Below are 27,324 nucleotides of genomic sequence, written 5' to 3'. Positions count from 1 at the left end.
ATTGATCTGAACTAGATGCAGAGCATCCCGTTGAATGAAATGTTTCCTAAAGAATTGCTTGGGGGTATGCAGTTTGTCAGTATAACAAGTGCCATGCTTTGTGCTCTTTGCTTCCATAAAACTTCTTTGTTTATGATTGGAGACTCCAAAGTTTCTTGTTCTGGCTTACAGACATTGCAGTTGCTGCTCCTTATGGTGGGGAAGACAAGAAAGGGTTGGTTTACATCTACAACGGGCGAGCCACTGGATTGAATGGAGTGCCATCTCAAGTCCTTGAAGGACAGTGGGCTTCAAAGGCAATGCCACCCAGTTTTGGATACTCACTAAAAGGAGATACTGATGTGGACAAAAATGGTTACCCAGGTGATGCTTCAGTAATGGCAATGCAAGCTCATGTATCTTTTACACTAAAACAGCATTTAATTTACAGGGAGTCTGATTCAAAGCTACACAGGAAAGCAGAAATTTCATGGGTTTGGGGTTTTCACAAGGGAAGGGCAGATTCTGTCAATTCCACATTTTTTTTCTGACATTCTGGTGCCACTTGGGTTCCAGTCCATTTGAATGGAGTCAGTTTGAATGGAGCCCAATTCCATTCAAACTACAGGAGTTCCAGATGTTAGAATTAAAATCTCCCACTGTTTGTACTTCATCTTCATTGGAAGGTTGGGAGATTGAAAAAGAAAAATTGAAACACAGTAATCTTTCCAGTTCTTCAAAGTTAATTGATTTTACTTTTAACATTTAAACATACAGTTCTACACATTTAAACTTAAAAACAACCCAAAACATAAAGCTTTGCCATTGCACAATTGAACAAAGATAAGTACAAATAAACAAAGATTTAAGAAGACTTTCTGGGGAGCATTTTCTTTCAGTTTTTAATTTCGATTTAATGTGTGTTTAGGGAAAAACAGAAATGTGCAAGGATTCCCTTTCACCCGGATTGCACCATTCCAGAAATATGTCTTCACAATAATAATGAATTGCAACATTTTAAGTTGCACTCTGCTAAACAAGTCCAGTAAAAGTGATCCTCAAAATCCAAGTCAGAACGCACCAAATGTGGATTTGATAAGCATCTCTTGTTGTTGTTGTTGTTGTTAGTCGTGAAGTCGTGTCCGACCCATCGCGACCCCATGGACAACATTCCTCCAGGCCTTCTTGTCCTCCACCATCCCCCGGAGTCCACCTAAGCTCACACCAACTGCCCCAGTGACTCCATCTAGCCACCTCATCCTCTGCCTTCCCCTTTTTCTTTTGCCATCTATTGTTCCCAGCATTAGGCTCTTCTCCAGGGAGTCCTTCCTTCTCATTAGGTGGCCAAAGTATTTGAGTTTCATCTTCAGTATCTGGCCTTCTAATGAGCAGTCAGGGTTGATCTCCTCTAGGACTGACCGGTTTGATCATCTTGCTGTCCAAGGGACTCGCAGGAGTCTCCTCCAGCACCACAAGTCAAAGGCCTCAGTTCTTCGGCGCTCAGCCTTCCTTATGGTCCAACTTTCACAGCCATACATTGTAACTGGGAAAACCATAGCCTTGACTATACGCACTTTTGTTGGCAGGGTTTGCTTTTTAGTATGCTGTCTAGATTTGCCATAGTTTTCCTCCCCATGAGCAAGCATTTCTTGGCTGCAGTCCCCATCTGCGGTGATCTTGGAGCCCTGGAAAATAAAATCTGTCACTACCTCCATTTCTTCCCCATCTATTTGCCAGGAAGTGAGAGGACTGGATGCCATGATCTTAGTTTTCTTCATGTTGAGTTTCAAGCCAACTTTTGCGCTGTCCTCCTTCACCCACATCAAGAGGCTCTTTAATTCCTCTTCACTTTCTGCCATGAGAGTGGTATCATCTGCGTATCTGAGGTTGTTGATATTTCTCCCAGCAATCTTAATTCCAGCTGGTGATTCATCTAGTCCCACCTTTCTCATGATGTGCTCTGCATATATGTTAAATAGGCAGGGCGACAGTATACAGCCTTGCCAAATTCCTTTCTCAAAGCATCCCTTACCCAGGATTAAATTTTTATCACCTTGCTATGGCTGTGAAGGGACCTGTCCTAATACAGATTGGGGAAATGTTGATGATCAGAATGGTAAGCTTTACATATTAGAAAATCATCAAATCTAAAATATACATTTTATCCCTTTTCCAGACTTGATTGTGGGAGCTTTTGGTGTTGACAAAGTTGCCTTATACAGGTAAGTGCTCAAAAATGAATGAGAGAGACACAGAGATGAGTCGAAGAACTCGGCAGTATTAACTATTTAAATATAAATAATGTTATAAGCTATGGCCTATTTTTATTGTAAGCCACCTTGAGACCTTTGGGTAGAAGGCAACATATAAATGGAAAGAGTGAGTGAGTGAGTGACAGGGCTAGCAAGAGGTGTGCTGTCCTGGTAGCAAATGTCTCCTCCTCGTTTCAGTCTGCCACAACGATACTGTAGGTCAGGAAGGCAATGTTTCCCTTGGTGCTCTGTTAGTTTCTGTACCTGCATCCATCCATACAGGCTTCAAGCCAGCAGGCAGAAAAGCAGCTGGTGCTGCTGCACTGAGGAGCCAGGCTTTGCTCACAAGGCCTTGCTTTCCGTTGGGAGCAAAGCTCTGGGCACTAGGAAGAGTAGATGCACTTCCTTGAGCTTGCCAACTTTTGTCAAATCGTTTTTAGTAAGCTCAGGGAAAGCACAGCATGGCCTTCAGTATTCACAGTAAGTATAGCCTTAGAAAACTGTTAAGTCTATGAACACTATTCAGTTCATGAGACTTAACTCCCAAGAGTATAAGGTTAGACTTGTGACCCAGATTGCTTCTCTTTTGTTTTCTCCATTCTCCCCCTCCTGATTCTTTTCTTCATCTCTTTTATAATATGACATTAGTCTCTACCTTACTGCTTTAAGTGATTGGAGTACTTGGAGATAGATTACATGGAGGAAAATGAGGCTCTTTCATACAGAGGACTGTTTTTGCTTATTGTTTGGTTCTTTTACAAGGGCACGGCCAGTCATTACTGTAAATGCTGGATTAGAAGTTACCCCAACTATTCTAAATCCAGAGAACAAAGCCTGCGAAGAAAATGGCCAGAAAGTTTCTTGGTAAGATGGTGAAGCTGCTATGTTAAATGTTTAAAATTAGGATTGAAAGGTGAAGTAATGGACCAAGAGACTCTTCAGTTTCTCCAAAGTAGCAATGAAACATGAACAACTTCCATGTGCTTCCTAGCTCCATCTTTCCTGGTATTCCAAAGGAGCATGATGAATTATTTCCCCCTTTGGCAAGACACATACATTGGGAGTAGATTTCTTCTGAATTTCTCTCCCTCTGAAGAAGCAAGTATATGCAGAAATCCTTCTTTTCTTTTATACAATTGTTAAAGGCTGCTCCAATGGGAAAAGAAGTAGATTCATTGTGCCTGATGTGAAGTCCTATTTAAGCCCTGACTAATTTAACTAGTCCAGATTCTAAGCTATCTCAAGAATGTAGATGGAGCAGAGCATGGGACAGAGCCAACCCACACACCCTGTACTAAATAGAATTGAGGGAAATTGAACTCTCGAATTGGGTAGGCATGGTTTAGTTGTCCCCACACCCTTGGGATGGACCTAGAAAGAAAGTAAAAGTTGGAGTAGACCTGTGGGAAGGAGGCATGGGCCACTTAAGCTTCCTCTCTTACCATGCTTCTTCAACATTAAGCACAGCTCTTGGCCTCCCATTTGTCTTACTAAGAGCGGCTCAAAAATAAAAGTAGAAACTTGCTGCATATATCAGTTAATCTGTAGTAGCCCCATCTCCTGTGCTTGTGGTATGTGGTAGTTGTAGGTTGGCCTTTCTTACTAAATTGTGTCGTGGCTTGATCATTCTTTAATTTTGTTCTTACAGTTTTCAAGTAAAGTTCTGCTTAAAAGCTGATGGCAAAGGAAGTCTTCCGAGGGAACTCAGTAAGTCCTGTTGATTTGATAACTATACACTTAAGGTAGGCTTGTAGCATCAGCAGCTATTCGGGTGCAGTAATTTAATTGCTAAAACATTTTTGGGTTCTGAAACCTTTGCCGATATTAGATGTGCAAAATGCACATTTGCCCTTTCAATCTTCCAGTTCAGGCATCACACCAACGTTGTTCTCAGAGGTGAAGAGGTAGCTTTCTGCTGGCCTGCTGGAGAATAAAATCTCCTGCTCTGAAAACCAGTCACAGAATGCTGGAAAGTGGTGTCTCTCTGGACTCAAATGTGTTGGTACTTGGGTAGCTGGGACCTTCAAGCATGGTAGAGTTTTGGCAAATAAAGTGAAGCCCAGCAGAAGGAAGGAAGCAAGGAAGGACAGTAAGTTAGCGGAATGGCTGCCAGTTGTAGTTTTTCTAGCAGGAGTGGGCAATACCTCCTGTTGTCTACATGCAGCCCTGCTAAATTCAACAGTGGCATATTTTTAAAAGTTGCAATTCAAAAACATTCTGGAGAACTAAAAGGGTCAAGACAAGCTATAGAACAAGTTAATTTCGACCTATTTTGCTATAGTGGTTTGCCACCAAAGTTGGGCAACAAAAGTGCGGGAGTATAGAGCACCCAGCAATGTGGCTGCGGGGAGGGCAAAATGGTTCCCCCCCTCCAAGTTGGCCACTGCAGTTCTGCAGAATCGTTTCTGTAGGGAGCCTGTCTTTCCCTCACAAAAAAGCAGTTGCCCCCTTGCTTCAAGCAGCAGGTGAAAACTTACAGGATTGAATATTCCTCCTTAAGCAAAAGTTCCTTACAACTAGAAGAGCTAGTCAAGAACGTATTGTGTGGAAAGGCCTAGGAGGCACCACTAAGAGAGCAACTCAAAGGCTGAACATGCAGAGGTGTCAGGGGGTGGGGTGCTGGGAGATAAGAGCCAGGGACAGGCCTTCTGCACTGAGCGGCGGGCAGGCTGGGGCGCTTGAGGCCGCTCCGGAAGCAGAAAGAAGCTGGAATCTGCCCCGTGAAGGTGTGTCACTACTGACTCACTGCGAGCACTGATTAGGTGCGGGCAGGTGCCGAAGCTGGCAGCCTGTGCTGGCACTCCGAGCCCGTCAGCAACCATGTGTCTGGGTGGCGCTGGCTCTCCCCTCACCCTGCATCCTCTGCCCCTAGAAGTTTAGGGCCCATCTTGGCCTCTGCTCGGGGCAGCGCCTCTGACCTCTATGCATTGCCTCACCAGCTGTGTCTGCCTGACAAATATGCTTTTGTATTTGGCACTAGCTTTCCACGTGGAGCTGCTTTTGGACAAACTGAAACAAAAAGGCGCCATACGGAGAGCCCTGTTTCTCTATAACAGGCAGCCGACTCATTCTAAGAATATGACTGTCCCAAAAGGGGGCCGAATGAGCTGTGAAGAACTCCAGGCTTTCCTAAGGGTAAGAGCACACATCCGATTCTCCGCAGCACATCGCCCTCTTCCTATATATGCCTAAACTTCCAGCTGCCCCAAATCCAGGGCAGATGTCATGGTTTTCATGCCCACTTTGGCTGTGAGGTGGAATATGGTCCCTACACAGGCAGCTGCTTTTTACTGTCTGGCTAGTGCTCTGTCTTACGTGGTGTTGTCAGTAATGGCTAGCAATGGCTTTGCAGGATTCCAGGCAGGTTTCTTTCCACACTCTGTTAGAACAAGCCATGGACTGAACCTGGGAGCCACTGAGCTCTGGCCCTCCCCTTCTGGCAGGGGGCAGTTAGAGCAGCTTTGTTCAAGATCTGACTCCGTTACTATTTCATGTGCTGAAGGGCATAAACATAGCCTTTTCTTCACCCAGCGGCTTGGGAAGGAAAGCTGACTTTGCCACCAAGGGTCTACGGTTTTATTGGGACAATTGGAGAGAGTGGCACTGCTAATACGTATCATGGCTGGCCAGTATCTTTCTTTAATAAAAAAAGTATTTACCCCCACATCACTCTTGAAATGCTTTTTGTAGTTAACTTATTCTTGTGATGTGATCCAGAGAAAACTAAGCATTACATTGAAAATAACAGCATATACTGAAGCATCTGAGTCATTCAGTGTTACTGCAGCTTCCCAAACATCTGGGGATTCTGGACTCTCCCTGTTCAATTTTACTTTTAAAGCATCTATAAAATGGCTGATGTTCTCTTTTTGAAATACTTACTTCCATTCCAATCCTGTTTTTATTAAAACTGTGGATAGTCATAAAACGTCCTAGTAAATCTTTGCTAAAATTCAGATTCATAATGTGGTATACTTTTTTCAATCCTAGTTGTGGTTGTGGTTGATGTACTGCAAAACCAACCTCCCTTTGTTCACTTTTAGGATGAATCTGAATTTCGAGACAAACTTACTCCGATCACCATATTCATGGAATATCAGCTGGATTACAAAACAGCTTCAGATACCACTGGGTTGCAGCCAATCCTCAACCAATTTACTCCTGCAAACCTCAGCAGACAGGTACAAAGCCATGGGACAGGATGCCCGACTGCACTTCTGCACCAACAAATTCTCCTAAAAATAATTCTTATGAGAGTTCAGAGGAAGTGTGGCATGAAGTGGAGTACTCACCTGGTCATCCCTTTTAAAAGGAAAAAAATATTTTCAGATTTGACTCTAGCCTTTTACTCCAGTGCTGAAAAATATGTGTGTACACTGTTCCTTTGTTTTAAAGACAAAACTCAGTAAACAGTGAACTGTTTTAGCACAGAGTTCATTCCCATACTGAAAGGCTTTCATGTCATCAGTTATTTTAGTGCTTAGGGTAAAAAACAGGGTGATATCGGGAATTATATCATCCATAAATACTTTGATAATGCTGGAGCAGTTAAAGCCCCAGGCATTCAGTTCTGCCTCTCTTCTCAAATTTAGGCTCATATTCTCCTAGATTGCGGTGAGGACAATATCTGCCGTCCAGATCTGAAAGTGACAGTCGACAGGTAAGAGCATAAGAAAAGCCCTGCTTGGTTGGACCCAGGTACATCTAGACCAGCATTCTGGTCATGCAATGACCGGCCAGCTGCCCAGAGGATCCCACTTGCAGATTATTAGTGCAACAGCCCCTCCTGTCCAGGTCCCCAGCGGCTGGTACACAGAGGCTTCATACGGCCATCGGGGCTAGGAGCCATAAATTTGTCCAATCCTCTTCCAAACACATCCCATCTGGGGCCATTGCTACATCCTGAGCAAGCAAATTACATAATTTAACTATGTACTTGTGTGAAGACGCACATCCTTTTGTTTGTCCTGAATTTTCCACCAGTCAGCTCAGTGGGATCACCCTGTGCTGTAATACTGGGGGGGGGGGGAGTTGCCCTCTCCACTTCACACCATGCATAATAAAAATGGGAAAATGGGAAATTAGAATTGTAAATTTGCTTCAGTCAATCATATGTCATTCACCAAGAGAAGAAGGAGACTTTTGCTGATGCAAGAAGCTTCTGTGCTTCTCCCTTCCTGGCACAAGCAAGGGAGTCAGGAAGCCTCTACTTAACTGTAGTTTCTTGGTTTTGTCTGACGTGGAAAACTGTAGCTATCAGCTTAATAACAAGCAAGGATAGTAAAATAACTCTATATCATGGTTTAATATCCTAGCTTATCCTGAAGCTAGTAACCATGATTTCCTGGTCAGCTGAAACCAAAAATAATGTTTAGTTAGTGCTTGCTTAAAGCCAAGGAGCTGCATGTATGCATGAGAGCCAGTGTGGTGTAGTGGTTAAGAGCGTGGGACTGGGACTCAGACGATCTGGAGCCAACTGGGTGACTGTGGGCCAGTCACAGACTCTCAGCCCAACCCACCTCACAGGGTTGTTGTGGGGATAAGATGGAGGAGGAGAGATGATATAAGCTGCCTTGAGCCCTTTGTAGAAAAAAGGCAGGATATAAATCGAAAAATAAATAAATAAATAAATAAGTGGCCTCTTCACAGCTTGATGTATTAAGATGTGTTCATCTGAATGGGGAGGGGGTGAGTTGTGGTGGTCCACAAGCTAAGCCACCTAGGAAGGCCTCGGCAATTATAAGCGGCCTATAAATATAAACAAACAAACAAATAAATAAATAAGCATATTCTGATACAAGAGAAAAGTGAATGTGGTATATCCAGCTCTGCTTTTGCAGAATTTGTGGCAATTCTACAACATTCTTCTGTGCTTTCTATGAATTTAAGGAAGAACATTACAATATTGGGGTGGGGCAATTTAGAGCAAAGAGAGGAAAGGGGTACTTAGCCAGCTGCACTATTTCCATTCCAGATGGATGTGCCTGTGATTTTTTTTCTCCCTCAGAAGTGTCAGATACATATTTACAACTGCAAACATGAATCTTGAACCCTGTAGGGGGAAGGACTGCTATGGGAAGGAGGCAGAAGTTGGAATAGGGACAACAGCCGAAAGGTTAAGCACACCTTTCCTTATCAGCTATTTCTCAAGAGTAAATTCACGTGTCCCAATTTACTTTTAAAAAGACAAAAACACATCAGTAAGCTCTAACATGCATTTGCATGGGGTGCATAAGTATTTGTATTAAGTACAGGGATGGTCCTGAGTAGTGTTATCCAGCAGAGGGCAGAACTGTTTGCAAATGTATCTTTTTGAGGCCTAGCTGTTTTTTTGTTGATTAAACTTACATGTACGCAGGGTGACCAGATACAGTAGAAGTCAAGAGTCTGTACACATTTGGCTCATCACAGACATCCACACCCCCTCCTTTCCATGATGAAGACCATCACAATTTATGACAGTGCTTGGGAGCTTTCAGATGCCTTCTGTCTGCTGATAGAAACAAAAAGGTGGAGCAGAGAACACCTTTGTCTGCTTCAGGAGTCTGGAAGCTTTGGACAAATTTTGCTCCTTGGCTGCTTTTATAGCATTTTGGTTTCAAGTTGGCAAAGAAAGCTCTTTCTAGGAACACCAAGAGAAATTGTTGCCCAGGCCATTAAAATATCACACGCCTGGGCCTTGGCCTTCACTGGGACATCAACAAAATGTGTTTGTTTTAATGGGAGGTGTGCTTCCTGAGGAACGGGGCTTTCAAGAACGATATGGTATTAAGTAAAGGGACAGAGGGGAGAGGGAGGGAGGGAGGGGACAAATGGGGGTGTAGGTCCCCCCACTCACCATTCATGTGATTTCCAGAGGGTTCTGCAGGGACCGGCATGGTCCCAGACCCTGAAAATGTTGCCCGCTTTGGAACTAAAGGGCTCCTTTTGTCCCATATTTGACTGACTTTTCTTTTGCATTGGTCCTGTGCAGTGATCAGAAGCAAATCTATATTGGAGATGACAATCCTTTAACCCTAATTGTCAATGCCCATAACCTAGGAGAGGGAGCCTACGAAGCGGAGCTCTTTGTCACCGTCCCGCCTCAAGCTGACTTCATTGGCATAGTTCGCAACAATGAGGTAAGTCTCACAGGCGTGTGGAAAGCGTTGATGCTTGTAAAATCAAATTCGAAGTATTCCTCTAGTGTTGGACACTCTTTAAGCTTTTGGTTATTAAATGTTCGGTTGATAAGAAACATAATGTGGAAGTGCTGAGTTTGTTTGATGGCCCATATTCAGTTGGCCTGCAGTAACTGCAGACAGATGTTTGTGCTTGAAATAGGACCTGGATGGAAGCTCCCATTTCTTTGAATCCACTAGATAGATCTCTATGTCTTGGCCTCAGTTCCTCATGTATAAAATGGCAAGACTGATGGGCACCGTGCGACTTTAGTAAAATGAATGAAGATAGGGTGCAGACATTTGCTTAGCACATACTTGCATGCTGCCCTCCTTGAGGCCGGGGATATGAAATGGCAGCTACAAGCCAGAAGGGGCTTTGAAAGGGACACTTAGGGTGCAATGCTATGCTTGTTTAGGCAGGAAAATCTCCCAAAATGGCTGGGTGAGTTTTTGCAGGGCTTATTTCTGTCCTGACATGCAAAGGACAGTATCCTTATGGAACCTAAGCTCCCAAATAGGGCAGATCTCCCATATGCAAATCTGATCTGATATAACCATGTTGTATGTTCATATCAGGTACTAGTTCAGTGCATCCCAAATGTTTGAAAGAAGAACACCATGACATAATGTTGCCAAGGAACCCATATATTGGCTTCCCAACCCCTTGAGCCGCATGTCTTTATGATAGATGCTGGTGATTTTAAATGGGTAAATATAGTATTGCCCTTGTATTGTTTTTTGCTTGCATAGCATTTAAATAACTAAGGTATTAGATAAAATGAGCCATTGTCATTCCCCCAGAGCCTCTCCACTTCTGCCTTGACCTGTCATAGCTCTTTTGTTTCATCCCTTCAGTTAATTGTATGGTTCTTGTGACCCGTGTGGTCTGGCCAGCTGGAGCTGTAAAGCTGGATGATCCTTTCCCAAAACTGAGGGAGAGGTGTCTGTCTAGCAACAATGAACAGCCAGTGCTGAACCAAGCCCAGGTGCCAAGACAAAGCTATTTCTGTTGAGACGCTTAGAGCCATGCATTGGGTAATTAAATTAATTCAGGCTCATCCTCTTATAGCTTGGGAAATGAACAGAGCATTCTCAAGAGACCAGCACCGGTATTGAGCTGTCAGTGTCTTCTCCCTAATATGACAATAATTACATTTTCAAAATTCATTGAATTTACCTGAAAATTCTGCCACTGTAAGAGTTGTCCATCCAAGATGTTTGGAAATTTTTTAGGGTTAATGACAAACCCAATTATCAGCCTAAAATATGTTAAGTGGGATTTAGGGAATAACTACATACATTAAAAATAATAAAGATAATAATCATGATCTGTAGGAGGAGGATAATAAAATTGCTCATGAAGTTGGCATTATTGCTGCTTAATTCTCATATCCAAACTGCTATCAAGATAAAATGCCCAACAAGCTTGGACAGTTTATGAATTAGGCAAAGAGATTCTCAATTTCATGAATTAGACAGCTTGCATGATTCAGCAATGACATTGCTCATTTCATGGATTAGACAATGTAGATGTCCGTCCATTAGGGAAAGCAATTACCTGCTTCTTAAGTAAAGCCTGGTTGCCCTTTTGGAAGTGAGCACAGTACGAGATGTGGACCAGGGTCTTTAGTTATATGCACCTTAGACAGCCTACAGCAAATCTGTTTCTCCCTTCCTGTTCCCCTCAGCCTCTGCTTCCTGAGTGTAAAATAGAATTCACAAGTGAGATTAGAATAAATGTTCTGTAATCCTTTGCATGCTTAAGTATGATACCCATGATGGATAACAAATAATGTATTGTGACAGCAAAACCTGGCCTAAAACAGTGCATGTGTCAGGGAGAAAAAAGACAGAACAAAGAAAAAGAGCAAGGAAGCGTTTTAATTGACTGGACTGGCCTCTCCCTCCGTTTCCTCCTGCTGTCTGTCCTGCCACCACCTTCTACATTCGGTTCAGATGGGGCCTTGAGAGGCTTTGCAGGCCAGACAGTAGCCTCAGGACCTGTATCACTGCAGCCCATCAGCCCCATCTCAAGTTTGCCAGCATCAGCCCAGGCTGCAAGAGCTGCCGCCTTCGCAGCTGCTGCTTTCCCCTTCGGGGCACAAGGCCCTGAGTGTTCCAGTTGTGTGCCCATCTTGAGCAGAGGAAAGTGATGGCAGCAGGGTGGGGGAGGAAGAACTGGGCCCTTTCCTCCCTGGGTTCTAGAACTGGCCCCGGGTCCACTTAAGACCAGTCTTCAGCTACACCAGCTGCCACCCTATTAATTCCTTTGAGCCTAGTGGGTAATGGGATGGGATGTGCACATTGCCACCTTCCCCCTCCCATTCCCACCCTCCCACAGCACCTCAGCCACTGGGGAGATGGACAACCGAGAGCTTTTTTGACTGGGCCAGGCATGGGCAGTAACAAAGGGAGGAAAGAGAGAGGAAAACTCTTCCAAACTCTGAAGGCAGGTTATACTTGGGCCTAACCACCTGGGCTTTGGAGAATATATACCCAAATGTAAGTCCCACTGTGTTCATTGGGACCCACTTCCATGTTTGACTGTACTCCTATATACCTGGAATGGGCAACCTCTGGCCTAAGGGTCAAAGCCAGTCCTCCAGGGTTTCCACAGCCCCTTCCCCTTTCCTCCTCCTGTTTCCCCCAACCACGGATGGTTTGGCATGTGCCTATCAGGACTTGAGTTCCATGCAGAGGGCCCTCCTGTATGAGCCGTCCCTTAAGGAGGTGAGAGATTTAGCCACTAGGGGGAGGGTCTTCTCTGCAGCTGCTCCCCATATCTGGAATGCTCTCCCCAAGGAAGAGCCTGGCATCTTCCTTACTTTCATTTCAGCAGCAGGCAAAGACCTTCCTTTCTAAAAAATAGTTTAGCAACTAATGCCATATGACCTTTGTTTTGTATTTCTGCTTATATTTCATTGTTATTTTATTTTTAATGTGATGTTACTGGTTTTTATTGTGTTTTTATTGTGTCTTTATCTTGTAATTGTGAGCCGCCCAGAGGTGCTGTGTCACAATTGGGTGGCATGCAAATGTTTTGAATGAATGATGTTCCTTTCTTTCAGGCAGTGTTTTCCTGATTCTAAGAGATTGAAACACCTCTCCTAAAGATGAGTGGCAGGAAGGGCTTTAAGCTAAGCACGCTAGTATATTTGGCCACGTCTCTGTTGCCTTGACCCCACCCACCATTGGAAGGTAGCCCCCAGTTCTTTGCCAACATGGAATTAGTCCTCTGGCTGAAAGACATTCTAGCCCTGGTCTGCAAGGAAGTGAAGGTCCATTGATCAAGCTGTGATGTGTGTCTGAGTAAACACTCCCTGGAGCAGACGGCAACCCATTGCATTGGACTTTGATATCGTCTGTGAACTGCAGCAGTCAGCCTCTCTGTATAATAACCATATAATGGTGTCCTTGAACAATGACATGTCTGAAAGGAAGGAAAATGAAACCGAGTTCAGAAAGGGAGTTCTAGATTTAGTCCCTTGAGCATGTTCAGACCTTCTTTGTTCCACATGGCAAGGCCTGAACTGAGGGGGGTGGGAGCAGTCCACCTGAAGACACAGAGGGTGGTGCAGGGGCTTAGGACCCCATCTTGGTATCTACTTTGAGCCCTTACATATTCTCTTGAATGCCTGAACAAGACAGTAGCACAGTTTGTAACTGAGTGAAGAATAGCTTTTGCTGTTTTATATATGCCTGCAAAAATCTTTTGGAACTGAGACTAACAAGACTGGAAAGTTTTGTGTATGCATTTTGGCTTTTTATTTCAATTTTTTAAGGGAATGGAAGTACTGTACTGTTCTTAGAAAAAGTTTCACTTTGTTTTGCTGCAGGCATTAGCAAGGCTCTCATGTGCGTTTAAAACTGAGAATCAAACTCGACTGGTTGTCTGTGACCTTGGAAATCCTATGAAAGCGGGAACAAAAGTAAGAATGAGTGACTGCTTGCTTGTTGCTATTGACAAACCGAAAGGAGATTACTGGATTGGGGCCACTATCTAAAAAGAGGCAGCGTTATAGTTTGATGTTTGGTTAGTTTTATAAGTCAGAGTGGATTTGAGCCAGTGTCTCTGCCTGTCGCATGCTAAATCCTGAATGTCTTTTTCTTTGTTAAAGCTCTCAGCAGGTCTTCATTTTAGTGTTCATCAAGAATCTGAAATGGATACCTTTGTAAAATTTGACCTACAAATACGTAGGTAAGAAGCACTTACATAGTGTGTCATTCGTTTTTGTTGTTCTGTGCCATCAAGTCATCTCTGACCTATGAATGAAAGCCATCTAGAATGCCTTATGCATGATAGTCCTGCTCAGCTCTTCCAAATTCAAGGCTGTGGCTTCCTTGACGTAATCGATCCATCTCTTATTTGGTCTTCCTTTTCATCTTCCACCTTCAACTTTCCCCAGCACTGTGTGTGATTACTTACCTATATACTAACCATATTTGTTTCTGAGGTGCTAAAACACTGCTGCTGCTACCATTATCATCCCCTAACAGATGGATAACACCCTAAAAGTAGATGAGAGGAACCCTGAAATAATATTACGGTGTCACTGTTATGCTTTCAATGTAGAAAGTAAGACTGGGCCCAGTTATGTGCTTCCAGTACACTGAAATCAGTGGAAGAAGGCAGCCCTGGGAACAAAGGAGGCTGCCTTATGCTGGATCAGTCCCTTGGTCTGTCTGGCCCAGTCTGGTCAGCAAGGGCTCTCCAAGGTTCCAGGTGGGACTGTTTCCCAGCCTTACCTGGGGATGCTGAGAACTGAACTTAGCCCTGCTACATGGACAACACACGCTCTGTTACTGAGCTCTGGCCCCTCCCCAACTAATTTAATTTCATGGCTCACCTAAGTCCCACAAATTGCTGTGTGCCCACTTTATTTACTCGTATGACGACTATTTTCATTTGAGCCTTTCCAGGCACTTCACAAGATTACAAGCCACAAATGCAAGATAAAACATGGTACAAGAGTTTTAACATACAAAATGTAAAACAGTTTAAACCACTGAAATTATTGCAGGAAGAGACTGGTCCTGATGCAGACAGTTAACGTGTCCCGTCATGTACCAGTCAATGTTCAGGTATGACTCTAAATATGACTAAGACTAGATCCAACTCATATATTTCTATTTTCATACCATTAATTCCCCCTTTGGGTGTCATTAATAGTATAATGAGGGTTTTCCTATGCTTGTGGCCTTTGTAATTTAAAAGATTGACCACTGTTTCTCTACCAAAGCCTGTTCTCAGTAACATACAGCGTGTGTAACATTAGTCAGGCCAGCATGGCTAATGCATTATTTTTAACTGCAAAGATGTAGGTGTTCAGCGTAGCTGTTCACATACTATATAACAGGAAGGCATTGATTTGCAAGGCTCATAAACGGGAAAGAGCAATAAAGAAGAGAGGTGTGTGTGTGTGCATAATGGATGGAGTTCTATTTCAAATTATTTCCTTAAAAGTTCAATGAGGATGAAACATCTGCCCAGGGATAGTCTAGCATATTTTGGTGTCTGGGACAAAAACAGATGATGCTATCTGCAAATATCAGGTAATAACTAAACATACAATCCTTTGGTCCAAGAGCCATAGGATTTTCAAATCACTCACTTCCCACTGCCCCAGCGGTGAAAAAAAAAAAAAGAGAACTGCCTTCAGTGGAGGCTGGCAATGGTTTTGAGCCATGATGCTATAAGCGGGAGCCAGCTTCCAAACTCTGCACTGGTTCTAATAGATTAAAATGTCTCTTCTAAGCTTTAGTCCCTTGCAGTAAAAGTGTTAAGCAAAAACATGGTGTTTGTTTGTTTGTTTTTTGAGAAGTGTGACTCATCTATATTGCCTGCAGCCCCTGAGACTTCTGAAATTGTTTAAAAGTGCCCCCCACTGCTGCATTAGGGTGCTGGTTGTAATATAATGCTTGGAAGTTCATAAAACAATAATCACATAAAAGAATGAAGGTGTCAGTCTCTCTTCATGTGCCACAGAAGTAACAACTCACTTGAGATACCCTACTGGATTTCCAAAGAGCTTTTTGAGCATACTCAAAGCTTCTGACTCTGATGGCAGTACATAACTTGAGTCTTGCTGAGTAATTGCCTTGTTTTACAGCTCTAACTTGTTCAACAATGTAAGCCCGGTGGCATCGTACCAGGCGGACCTGGCCATCTTAGCAGCTGTCGAGATCAGAGGGTGAGTGCTGACTTGTTTATTTATTTATTAAATTTCTACCTTGTCCATTAGCCAGAATGACTCTCTGAGCAGCTTACAACATCTAATAACAACTACATACACAATGAAACAATAATATTGAAATAGACAAACATACTACAAGCATAAAATAACAGCAGTAAAACACAGGGTGCCAGCCAAACCTCTTTGGGGAGCTGGTTCTAGAGTGGGGGTGCCACTACTAAGAAGGCCTTTCTCCTCGTAGCCACCCTCTTCATGTCCTTCCGAGGGGACTCCCTGGGAAGGACCTTAGGTGATGGCTTTGAGTCTAGGTGGGCACATATGGGAAGAGACACTTCTTCAGATAACCAGCTGAGCTACCATCTGCCTTTATTTCCCCTTTGTGTGGCGCAGGTCACATGCTCAGTCTCTGATGATCTTTCTGTCTCTCTTACACAACTTAGGGTCTCTTCCCCTGATCACATCTTTCTGCCAATTCCCAACTGGCAGCCCAAGGAGAGTCCAGAAACAGAGGATGACATCGGGCCTCTAGTTCAACACATCTATGAGGTAAAAGTTTGTTCTCAAGATTGGGACCAAGACATGATGCCTGCTAGAAATGGAGAACTTTCCTTCTCTCCTGTAGCAACTCAGCTTACAAGCTGACAAACCTGCTTTGAAAGGGTAGGTCGAGTCAGGCCTACCAGATTCTGCTGAGCCTTTCAAAGACGGTTTGTCCTCTTGGTGCTATCTTGCAAGAAGACCATGCTTCTCTCCAGGGCTGGTGTCACAGGTTGGTAGGTTGGACTACTGGTATATTTTAATGGCCTGCCTAATTTCACCCCTGTATGAATATACCTACTCCCCAGAAGGGCAATTCTCACCACAAAAGTGGAGTGCAAGAATGTCGAGTGGCTGGGCAGAAAAATATGGCAGGAAAGTAGGATTTACCTTTCTAAGGCCTGTTTTATTTATTTATTAAAAGCTTTTCTAACCCGTCCACTACTTGGGATGGCTTACAAAAAATGAGTAGAATAAAACAAACACTGTAGCATCCAACAATTAAATACTAAAACCCCAGTTAAGATCAATTAAACATTAAAATAATGGGAAAATAAAAAGGGTTTTGCCTGATGCCAAAAAGAATATAACGTCCACACCAGGCGAACCTCTCTGGGAGCGTATTCCATTGTCAGGGCACCACCGCTGAGAAGGCCCTCCTCTGGGTCGTTACCCTCCTAATCTCTTTCAAGGAGGGCTCCTGGAGCAGGGCCTCCACCTCAGACCTCAGGGGGCGGGAGGGCACATAGGGAAGAAGGCACTCCTTCAGGTATCCCGGACCCAAGCCGTTTAGGGCTTTATAGATATCACCAGCACCTTAAATTGTAGAAGTGGGATGGCACAATTCCTCACTATGCTGCACTGCTTCAAGATAGTTACTTCAAGTTAGAACGTAACAACAGAAGAACATAAGAAAAGTTATGCTGGATTGGACCAGTGGTCCATCCAGTTCAGCATTTTGTTCACACAGTAGCAAACTGCTGTCCACAGGATCCCTCAAGATCCTCAGCAGCTGGTATGTGGCAGGTATGCCACCTTTGATAAAGGAGATGGCACACCGTCAGCAAGGCTAGTAGCCCCTTTTTCATGAATTAGTCCAGTCCCCTTTTAAAGCCATCCAAATTGGTGGCCATCAACCTCTTCCTCTGGCAGTGAATTGCATAGTTTAACTGTGCATTATGTGAAGAAGTATTTCCTCTTATCTGCCCTAAACATCCCACCAATCAGCTTCATGGGATGATCTGAGTTCAAGTGTTATGGGAGAGGAAGAAAAATGTTTCCCTCTCCACTTCCTCCACACCATGCATAATTTTCAGCACTTCTGTCACATCTCCCTTTACTTACCTTTTTTCTAAGTTAGGCACTCTAAACTTAGCTCAGCCTTGAACTGAACTCCCAGAATGGTGGAAGATACAGTCTAGCACATCCGGAAGGCACCAGACTGGTGAAGACTGTGCTTACAATCCTTGTTTTCAGAGGTAAACAGCACAGAACTGTTTAGCTGTGCACATAGGCCTGCTCTTATAACCATACAAAGAGATGAGAGAGTTCTTCACGATCATTTCCTTTTTCCTTCTGCTTAACAGCTCAGAAATAATGGCCCAAGTGCCTTCAGCAAGGTGATGCTCAATCTTCAGTGGCCATATAAGTACAACAATAACACCCTTTTGTATATTATGAAGTATGAAATTGAAGGGCCTATGAACTGCACTTCTGATATGGAAATTAATCCATTTAAAATTAAGGTAAGCTGATAGCCTCTGGATGATCTATATTCCAAGCAATTTGTCTTATATGTCTTAGGCAGTGAAGGTGATTATTAATAATGATACTCATCACCTGGGGAAAAGTATCTTACACTTTGAATGGGACATTGGTTTGCAGAGCTCTGGCGCTGAGTTGATAAATGTTGATATGAGCAATAATCCATCTGTAAAAGCTGCCCAGGAAACATCTTCAATACACAATTGGAAAGGTGCACTCCAGCATCTCTGGAGATTGAATGGGGGAACCCAAATTGAAAAAAATCAGTTGCCTCTGACATAGCATATCATCTTGGGTTGTCTAACACTGGAAGCAACCTAATTGTTGCATTTTGGTGTCCAGGTACACTTTGATGCATCAGGACAGGAATAAACCAGGGTTTGTGCACTCCCTCTTTTCTCTTCCTCTAGTGTGGCTGCAAGAAGGAGACAATAAAACGCTTCCACTTCTGATTCCAGTTAGCCATGGTGGAACTCTTGACGTGGATCAGTTGTAACTTTGGTTTTGTTGAAACAAGCCAGATTTGTCAGGTTTCAATGACATGACAGACTGCAGTTAATGAAAAATGAAGCAAAAGCTTCCCAACTCTCCCTCAGCCATGGTGGAGGACACGAGAGTGAGAGTTGCATGGCCCTGGGACCTGCCAACTGATTCCTGTCACATAAATGATCTGCCATGTTGTCCACCCTTGCTTTGATGTGCAGAGGCTTGCTTTGTCCATATTTCTCATGTTCCACTGTTTTCTGTGGAACATCCATTCACAAACTGGAAGAACTGTACCAATAACTAAACCACTTTTGATGCCACAGGTGTCATCTCCCCATGATGAAAAGAATGAAACAGTTCATGGAGAAGATAACCGTGATCACAACATCAACCGGCGGGACCTAAGTGCTGCTGAGGGCGAGGGCGATGTGCAAACTTTGGTAAATGTCTTTATGTCAGTCTCTTTGCAAATGATTGCTTGGCATGTTTTAGGAAAAGACAGAATTTTTGAAACACTGACTGCATCGTAAATGATTGTTCTATAAACCAAATACTGTTAGAAACTTGTTGACCTGGTTGACCATGAATGGCAGATGCATTAGGGAAGTTAGGAGAGAGAAAAATGAGCAAGCTGAGCAAACTAGTGGAATTGTTTCTGAACTTTTCTGTGTATCAGCTTTCTTTGTCTCTGCCTACCTCTTGTAGTTATAGAAAAGATGCCTGTTGCTCACTGCATAACTCATTCAGTCACAGGCTTGTTTTGATGTTTCTGAATGAGCAGAGTCTTGAAATTTGGGTACACATGTAAGCCCATACATTCTGACTAATGCAAACCTTCAAAAAGGGACATTTGTACATCTCTTCCTCAATGAGTGAGGTGCTCAGAAGTGTGCCTCTGAATGGTTAAGACACTTAATTCCTTGGATCATCCTTGGATTTAAGCCTGGGGAGTGAGGCTATCAATAGCAACCAGAAACACACACCATAGTTTGGCAAATGCGACAAGAACGGGTTTTCCAGGATGGTGCCCACCAAACTTGAGGCCCATGAAACTTCTTGTTCCTCTTAGCTTTTATTCTATTTCTTAAAATTTTTAAAAATCACCTAGGATGCTAATGTACTACAAAATGAAGTGCCACCTTTATTTGGGTTCAAAAAAGTTGCTTTGCATACTTGCCTTGTAGACTTCCTGGTTGTCTTCTGAGAAATTACAGTTTTGTGACTAGCCATGTCCATGGTGGCCACCATTTTATGAGTGGACAAGCCCCCATACCAGCCACTTTCTGAGACAGCCTACAATACTCTAAATGTTCCCAATGTGCTGTCCAGCCAAAGAGAGTTGGCTTGATAAAAGTATCACAGTGATAAAGGTTTGGATACTTTTCTTTTGATTCCCCCCCCCCTTTTGGTCAGTACAGCTTCCTTTGCTTTCTGTGTGCACTTGTGTAGTCTGTGTATGTGTGGTGGGGTGTTGTGTTTTGCATGTAGCAGAAATTTGTATTGCCCCCTCTATTTGATGGTTAACATGAAGGGACGCAGAGATATAGGAGTACACATAATTTTGCCTTCACGTGCTTTGAGCGGGGTGGTGCCGGGTTGTTGTATTCAAGCACTCTTGAAACTTGCAACCTACAGAGGGAACTAGCAAATTCCCACTATGAATTACAGCCCAGTAAATTAACAGAATCAACAGTAATGGTACAATGCAAACAGTTGCAGCAAGCAGTCTGAAACGATGCACTCCTCCTTTCTCTGGTTCTGCTTTCAATAGGGCTATAAATTATCCAACCAGCAGTGCAGTTAATTGGCCACCAGTATTTGCCGGAGGGTTTTTTAATGCTTAGTTAGAAGTATATTCACTTTAAGAGTCTCTGCAAGATTCTTGGGGGCATTTCACAGTGATGCAAGGACAGCATATATCACTTATTATGTTATTTTTACCGGTCCACAGTGCCCAAAAATCCTGAGCTTTGGAGTTCTAATTCCCCAAGGTTCTCAACTCATGACCCCTGTGACAAAGAATCCTTATAGTGGATGATTTATAAACATTTGCGCCATTGGACTCAGATGGAGCATGCAAAGATACTTCTCAGAACACATGGATGTAGCTCAAGCTTACAAGCATGCACAGACTTTACAGAGTATGGGTTTCATGATATGTATGACTTGCATCTGCAAAAATGACAAAATTCTAAGACTGGGTCATAATCAAACATCATACTTTTGTCACATCCAGTTCACTACTGCTTTGATGCCAGCAATGCGGTGGTTCAGAGCATGGGACTGGGACTCAGGTGATCTGGGTTCTAGTCCCTGCTCAACCATGGAGCCAGCTGGGTGACTTTGGGCCAGTCACAGACTCTCAGCCCAACCTACCCCACAGGGCAGTTGTTGGGATAAGCCTGAGAGCAGGAAGAGGAAAATGATGAAAGCTGCTTTAAGTTCTTCGTAAGAAAAAAAGTGGGATATTGATCAAATAAATACATACATACATACCTTAATGGCAATTTGAAATGCAGCTACCTCAAGTCTTTTCGATGATCAGGAGAAAATGGAGGAAGTGCAGCATTACTTTCATCTCTGCAGGGCAGCAGGTATTGGATTTTAATAGCCCTGGCTAGAGGTGATTTAATGCCTCATGTTTATTGCACTTCAGAAGCCCGTGATGCACGATGTGCAAGCCACTACAACTGATTTGTCGGCTTGACAAATGACTCATTGTTCAAAGCATTTCCAGGAATGGCAAAGTCAAGGACACTGGAATGCTTAAAGAAGGTGCTGACGACTTATCTTTCTGCCATGTGCTCTCTCTGCTCAAGGGTGATGCCTCCTGTGTTCGAAAAGGACATCATTGTTGCAGACGGGATGAACAGTGAAAGTAGCATCCTTACTCTTCTCTCTTTGACATGTTACATGGATGGTTAACTGAGGGTGAAAATGGGCAAAACAAACCTGCATTCTGGGTTTTTGTAGAGTCCCTTAGGAAAACAGTTATATAATAAGATGCCTTGAGCCAGTTTGCATGATAGGGTCCGACCATGTGTGGCCATTGTTATTATTATTTAGTTATTATTAATTTCATTTCTGTACCACCCATAGCCGAAGCTCTGTGGGTGGTTTAGAACCCCTGATCATGGATTATATAAGGGATAAACAACATTGGTACAACCCCACTACTGATTGAGACTTATTTGAGGGTTCTTTAACTCTCAGATAACCCATGGTGGTCAGTTTTGCCCAACACAGTGCAAGCTCCAATGGCCCCTGATCAGGGGTTGCATGTTCAAAATGATGGCTGCCCACAGTTCAGCTCAGCTATTTAACTCACAGTTATTACCATTTAACTGTTGCTGCTGCTGCTGTAATTTCATTTATGGATGTTATAGCCTATTCTTCTGCTCAGAAGTTCATAGCTTGAATATGTAGCTACGTTAAACACCACAGACCTAAGAAATAAATCTGGAAGTAATATGTGTGGATAATTGTGTGTTACCAGTTGCATTAGAAGATAAAATGTGAAAATTTATACTTAACCTTCCCCACACGTCTTTTTTTAATCTTAGGGATGTGGAACTGCTGAATGTTTAAAGATATTCTGCCAAGTTGGTCGTCTAGAGAGGGGGAAGACTGCAATTCTATATTTAAAATCTCGCCTTTGGACTCAGACCTTCATGAATGTGAGCATCTGTTACTATTTCCACAACTTTTGCCTGCCATGTCAGATAAAGGTTTTGATCTGACATTTTTTTCTCCTTTATTCCCACCACAGAAAGAAAACCAGAACCATTCCTATTCTCTCAAGTCATCTGCTTCTTTCAGTGTTATTGAATTCCCCTACAAGAATCTTCCCTTTCCTGAAGACGTCCAGAATTCTACAATAGTAAGCTGCTTGATAGTTAAAATTAGTTTGATCCAGGCCACCATAATTAAGCTGAAAAGAGTAATCAAAATGAAACACACAACTGATCAGCTTCCGACATTTATCCTAAGCAATATTAAATAGTTGATTGTAGGGCTTATTCTATTTGATCGCATGCAGCTTAAGATTTTAATTAAATTCCAGCCTTCAATTAAAAGCTTTAGAAGTGCTCCTCAGCCTGCTGCACCACACTTGTCTCGGTTGTTTCGGTAGGACTGGCACTGGCATACCGAATAGCATTCACACAAACCTGGTAGGCAGGCAGTTCAGTCAGCAAATAACAGGCGGTGCAATGCTATCCATGTTTACTCAGAAGACGGGCCAGCTAAGAATACTGCCAGATAAATGCAGCTAGGGGAAGGATGCAGCCTTGAGCTGGCTAACATACACTTCAGCAAATGTATCTCCTTCAAAGCCTGAAAACACAACATGGTTTCTAGTTGACCCTCATTTATGTCATTAGCCTGGCTCTCAATATGGCCTTCAGGAAAAGGAAGGGCTCCTTCCATTGATGGAGGAATTAAGTGTGTTGATTTTCGGTCCAGGGGTGGAGGCCAGTGGCAACATTTTTTTCAGATCCTCCCCCAGTCTGGAGGATTGCCCAGTGCACTGGAGCACGGGGGCTTGAGGCAGGAACAAACTCAGAATCCAAGCTGGTTTTGCTACCATATTATCTTGTTCGGTCAAGTGGTATGGGCCATTTTATGCACATGCCAGGATATATCAATGAATGAATGAATGAATGAATGAATGAATCATGTGTAATGAATTGCCATAGACAAATATCACGTGTTCAATCCTGAGGAAATTGCAGGAAAACAATTATGCTGTTCTGTCCTTGGATGGACCAGTCTGACTGCATCTTCTCCAGTATAATGCTGTATAAAGAAGCTAGGGCTTCAGTCCTATCTGTGTGCACCTAAGCCTCATTCAACATGGTAGGATTTATTTCTCAGTAAACATGCAAAGGACTGACCTGTACAAGGCACTTATCAAGCTGTTATTTATCTAGAACTTCCCAAAGCTGTAACAGGGAACAGAGCTCCTGATTCTAATATTGTCTTAGTATACCAGCTTGACAGCTATGTGATGAAATATGCATAAATATTGTAATAAATAAATAAATAAATAAATAAATAAATAAAAAGAATAATAGCTTAAAAAAGAGAACCACTTTAAACTAAACACGTCTGCTGCCCTTTTGCTCATTCACATCTTCTTGGATCACTTCCAGGCTTTCAAAGCTTAGGTTAGGCTGTCTTTGAAATAGGTATGTGGGTTAGTCATCTGCATTTACAGAATATATGCTTCTATAGATTGCCATAATACAGAATGTCAATCCAGTTTCTCCATTCAAAACTGGATTCTGCAAACTGCCTAAACTCTATAAATCAAGGAAATTTGCAAATCCTTATTCTGCATAGTTTGTTCTGTCATTCATTCGTACGTCATGCAATCTCAGCATACTTGGCAAGTGTGTGCCAGCCAGATTTCCTTAATTACTTTTGCTGGTGTGGCTTATCATATCATCTGAACCCAGGGACCATGGCTTGTTTGCAGTGGCAGCACCCTCAAATAACCCATGTGGACCAGGCTTAGATGATGTGGCAAGCTACACACATGAGCATAATTGGAAAAATCCAGCCAACACACATGACAGGGGAAATAAGCTGCCATAACTTTTTCACTTAGGTGTAGTTATATGAACCAGCCCATAGTATTATTTGTTTAACTTTGATTATGCTGTCATAGGGCACTAAACCCTACAATCCTACAATCACTGGAAAAATTTTTCAGCCACAATCCGACTTCAGCAGGCTTTTTTCTTGGGCTGTCAAGGACATAAGAAGCTTGTACTTTTTTCTTTACATGAAAGCTGAAATTCTCAGAACTCTGAATTCTGCAGGCAGTACCAGAATCTGCCCCTGTGGAATTTCAGTATACACACAGTCTCTGTCATAGGCCTGTAAAACCTCTTTCCTTGACCTTCATTATATCAGTTTCAGAGAGCATGTTGCTAATGGGCAGCTTTTAAACAAATCTAATAAATAATAATTTTTCAGGCTCCCAGTAAACCATACAAATCTTTGCATTAGGTTGTGATGAAATTTCAGAGCATACCTCTGATAATTCTACATTATTTCTCTGTAACGCAGATTGTCACTTTTTATTTTGTCCATTAGGTTACCACAAATATCTTGTGGGGAATGCAGCCAGCACCTATGGCAGTGCAAGCATGGGTAATTGCACTAGCTGTCTTAGCAGGATTATTACTTTTGGGCCTCCTAGTCTTTATAATGTACAAGGTAAGTGGAGTATTTCAGTAATCCTTGCTCATGTTTTTGGCTACAGTTGAAAATCAGACGTTAAATGTCTCTTTACAGAAGTATCCTTGGGCCTTCCTAACTCACTGGTCGACCAACAAAGTAATCAAAACATTCGTAGCAATGTGGTCTCCAGTTTCAGGACTGCTTAGTAAATTGGGCAGTCTACCCACCTTCATGGACCCATCCCAGGTTCCATTTCTTGACCATAATCGAGACCGAACCACAATAATGGTTTTGCACATGTGGGGGGAGAGGATGATGAGGATCTTTCTTTTGAAGATGTTATTTTGTTCCCGGTGTGCTCTGTATTTGCTCAACATTACAGGTGGGCTTCTTCAAGCGCGTGAGACCACCTCAGGAAGAACAAGAAAGGGAACAGCTGCAGCCTCATGAAAATGGAGAAGGGACATCAGAAGCTTAAGCAGAGTTTAGCCGTGCCATTTGCCAAAAGGTTTTACAGTGGCCAACATCTTCAATCCAGAACTGCACTGCAAATGTCTAAAGTTAACTATCAAATGAGAGCAATATATTCCCACTTCCCACTGATTAATGCCATTCATGTATGTGACTAATACATGTGCAAGGATAAGCATATTTTAGTGCCACAATTCTGCTTATCCAGCCCCAAAGGGCAAACATTTTTTAAAGCAAAAGTTTATTGATTGGTACAACTTGAACTACTACAGACTTTGCAAGCTTGCAGCTGCTTCATCTATTAATGAACTACATGGACACTAATTGAAGACCTGCTGTTGACCCTTCCCAACTGGACTTGTGCAAGGTACTCCGCAGCTCTTTGAAGTACTGATCTGGCACTACACTTTCAAACCAGGAATATCTAACTAGGGGAAAATGCAATGGAGCGATGCACAGCTCTGCTTCCGTTGTCTCTTCCAATAAGCCTATCACAGAAGAGGACTATGCTGTCTCTGTACTATGGTATCATTTAAAACATTGCTGTCCACTTCTTTCATAGGGAAGATGTACTTTGGCTTCCAGATTTTGATGGGAGATCTTTAGCCTCTTTTCTAGGTACTAAAACCCCAGTTCTGTGTAGCATGAGGGAAGTGCTTGATTTGTGCAAACATTTCCTGATATTTTTTCTAGTCTTCTTGATGATTTCTGCACTTCAAATTTCTGCACTTCAAATTCTGTGCAAGGAAAATAAAATTTTGCATTTGGAATAAATTATGCAAATTATATATGGCTTTGCCTTTAGTTTGCATAATTAATTCTGCTTTTCACAACCCAGGGTTTCAAATAGCATGGAATTCCTGCTAGCAAAATGAGGTTTGTCAGAGGATAAGCAGGAAGAGGAAAGGCAGGGGAAGAAATTGTTTGAGTGAGATGCAATTGTAGCAATGGCAAGTGTTAGGAAGATGTGCAGAGCAGTAAAGGTACTTCACTACTAAAAACCCAGCTCTACCCCACCCTAAACAATGCCCCTTGTAGACATGTCCCACAATTATTTGTGCTTCTCCACAAGTATGCAAGTAGAAACCTGTTTCTCCTTCTTTTTAAAATTAAATGTAAGTTGTTGAAGAGGGCCAGATCTTGGATTTTGCATTTGTAATCATGCAGCTAAATAAATCCCAGTATAGAACTAAGGTGCAGACAGGTGGTAGGAGTAGCCAAACAGTCCTAACTGCAATCCAGGGGCGACAGGAAGGGTCTGTATAATGCCGTCTCTGTTGGAGCTCCCTCTTGGACATTGCAATACATTTTTAAAACTCACAGTAGCTGAAAACGGTGGAGTAATGGAAGGAAAGAGCTTTCTTCTGGAATAGCTGTCAGGAAACCTGTAGCTGCATAGCCCACTGAACTGTTACCAACAAAGAGCCTTAAGGACTGATTTATAATATTGCAGTGAATAAGAGTGTTGCCATGCATTTCAGAGGCTGTGGAGCACAACTTAAGGTTTCTGGGATTCTTGCCAGGATTTGCTTTATGCAAGGAAGCCTAAAGCTCAGGGGAGATCACTGTCCAGGAACTGAAGCTCTCTCATGAACAGCTTTTCAGGAGAAGAGAGACTATTGAGGCCAAGCACAAAACAGCAACTGTAAGGTTGAGTCCTAAGGCTTGGTCTTGGGCACCTGGTCTTTCCTTCCAAGTGCCATATGACTATCTACTGTGAAATTGAAAGGGTATGTCTTTGTATAGCAATAAAACTGTTGACTGGGACTATAAAAGCATCTGCACTTATCAAAGGTGATTTATCCAAGTTGTGTTGTTCTGAATCACTGAGAAATTTTATCAAGTTTCTTAATCTATAGTTTCATAAGGAAAATTATTAAAGGACTGAATTCTATTGATTACAGCTATATTATATAGTTGATAACTCATAGCTAAATGTACGAACAGGCACAGCAAAACACTGAGTTCAAAGTGATGTGAGCAGACGATAAAGTTTTATCTCCCATGTCAGATCTGTGATGATTTTTCATGCAGGCATCACTTGACAGTACAAGTAAGCATACAAGTTTCAAGACAGTAAGAACCTCTTGCTTTTGTATTGATACTTGCAGTGATACTTTGTTATATTGACCCTACGGAAGAAAAACTCTAGAATAATAGGTATAATGCTCAATTGCAAAATACAGTTGATTTTTTAATTTAATACTTTTGGTCTGCCCTTTTCACAGTGTGTTCTCCCATTTGGCCAAGAACACTGTAACTCAAGCACTCCAGTGTATCTGAGGGTCC

At 42.7% G+C, this 27,324-nt stretch overlaps 1 protein-coding gene across 1 annotated transcript in view; it reads left to right on the top strand.

Moving 5' to 3' along the window:
• Positions 1-26,937, top strand: part of ITGAV (integrin subunit alpha V) — a 71,659-nt gene extending 44,722 nt beyond the window's left edge. Inside the window, exons 13-30 of the mRNA XM_044445111.1 lie at positions 172-363; positions 2,156-2,201; positions 2,994-3,095; positions 3,880-3,938; positions 5,212-5,366; positions 6,275-6,412; positions 6,824-6,891; positions 9,205-9,352; positions 13,231-13,323; positions 13,513-13,592; positions 15,505-15,585; positions 16,029-16,134; positions 17,712-17,870; positions 18,699-18,815; positions 21,939-22,052; positions 22,145-22,255; positions 24,478-24,600; positions 24,947-26,937. Of these exons, the coding sequence (XP_044301046.1) occupies positions 172-363; positions 2,156-2,201; positions 2,994-3,095; positions 3,880-3,938; positions 5,212-5,366; positions 6,275-6,412; positions 6,824-6,891; positions 9,205-9,352; positions 13,231-13,323; positions 13,513-13,592; positions 15,505-15,585; positions 16,029-16,134; positions 17,712-17,870; positions 18,699-18,815; positions 21,939-22,052; positions 22,145-22,255; positions 24,478-24,600; positions 24,947-25,042 (1,988 nt within the window). The 3' untranslated portion in view covers positions 25,043-26,937. The remainder of the gene's footprint in view (positions 1-171; positions 364-2,155; positions 2,202-2,993; positions 3,096-3,879; positions 3,939-5,211; positions 5,367-6,274; positions 6,413-6,823; positions 6,892-9,204; positions 9,353-13,230; positions 13,324-13,512; positions 13,593-15,504; positions 15,586-16,028; positions 16,135-17,711; positions 17,871-18,698; positions 18,816-21,938; positions 22,053-22,144; positions 22,256-24,477; positions 24,601-24,946) is intronic.
• The last annotated feature ends 387 nt before the right edge of the window (positions 26,938-27,324 follow it).

Source organism: Varanus komodoensis, unplaced genomic scaffold (genome assembly GCF_004798865.1).
Source record: "Varanus komodoensis strain SLA01 unplaced genomic scaffold, ASM479886v1 scaffold47, whole genome shotgun sequence".
Lineage (NCBI taxonomy): Eukaryota > Metazoa > Chordata > Lepidosauria > Squamata > Varanidae > Varanus > Varanus komodoensis.
Note: the sequence above shows the minus strand (reverse complement) of the source record. Positions and strands in the feature narration are given on the sequence as shown.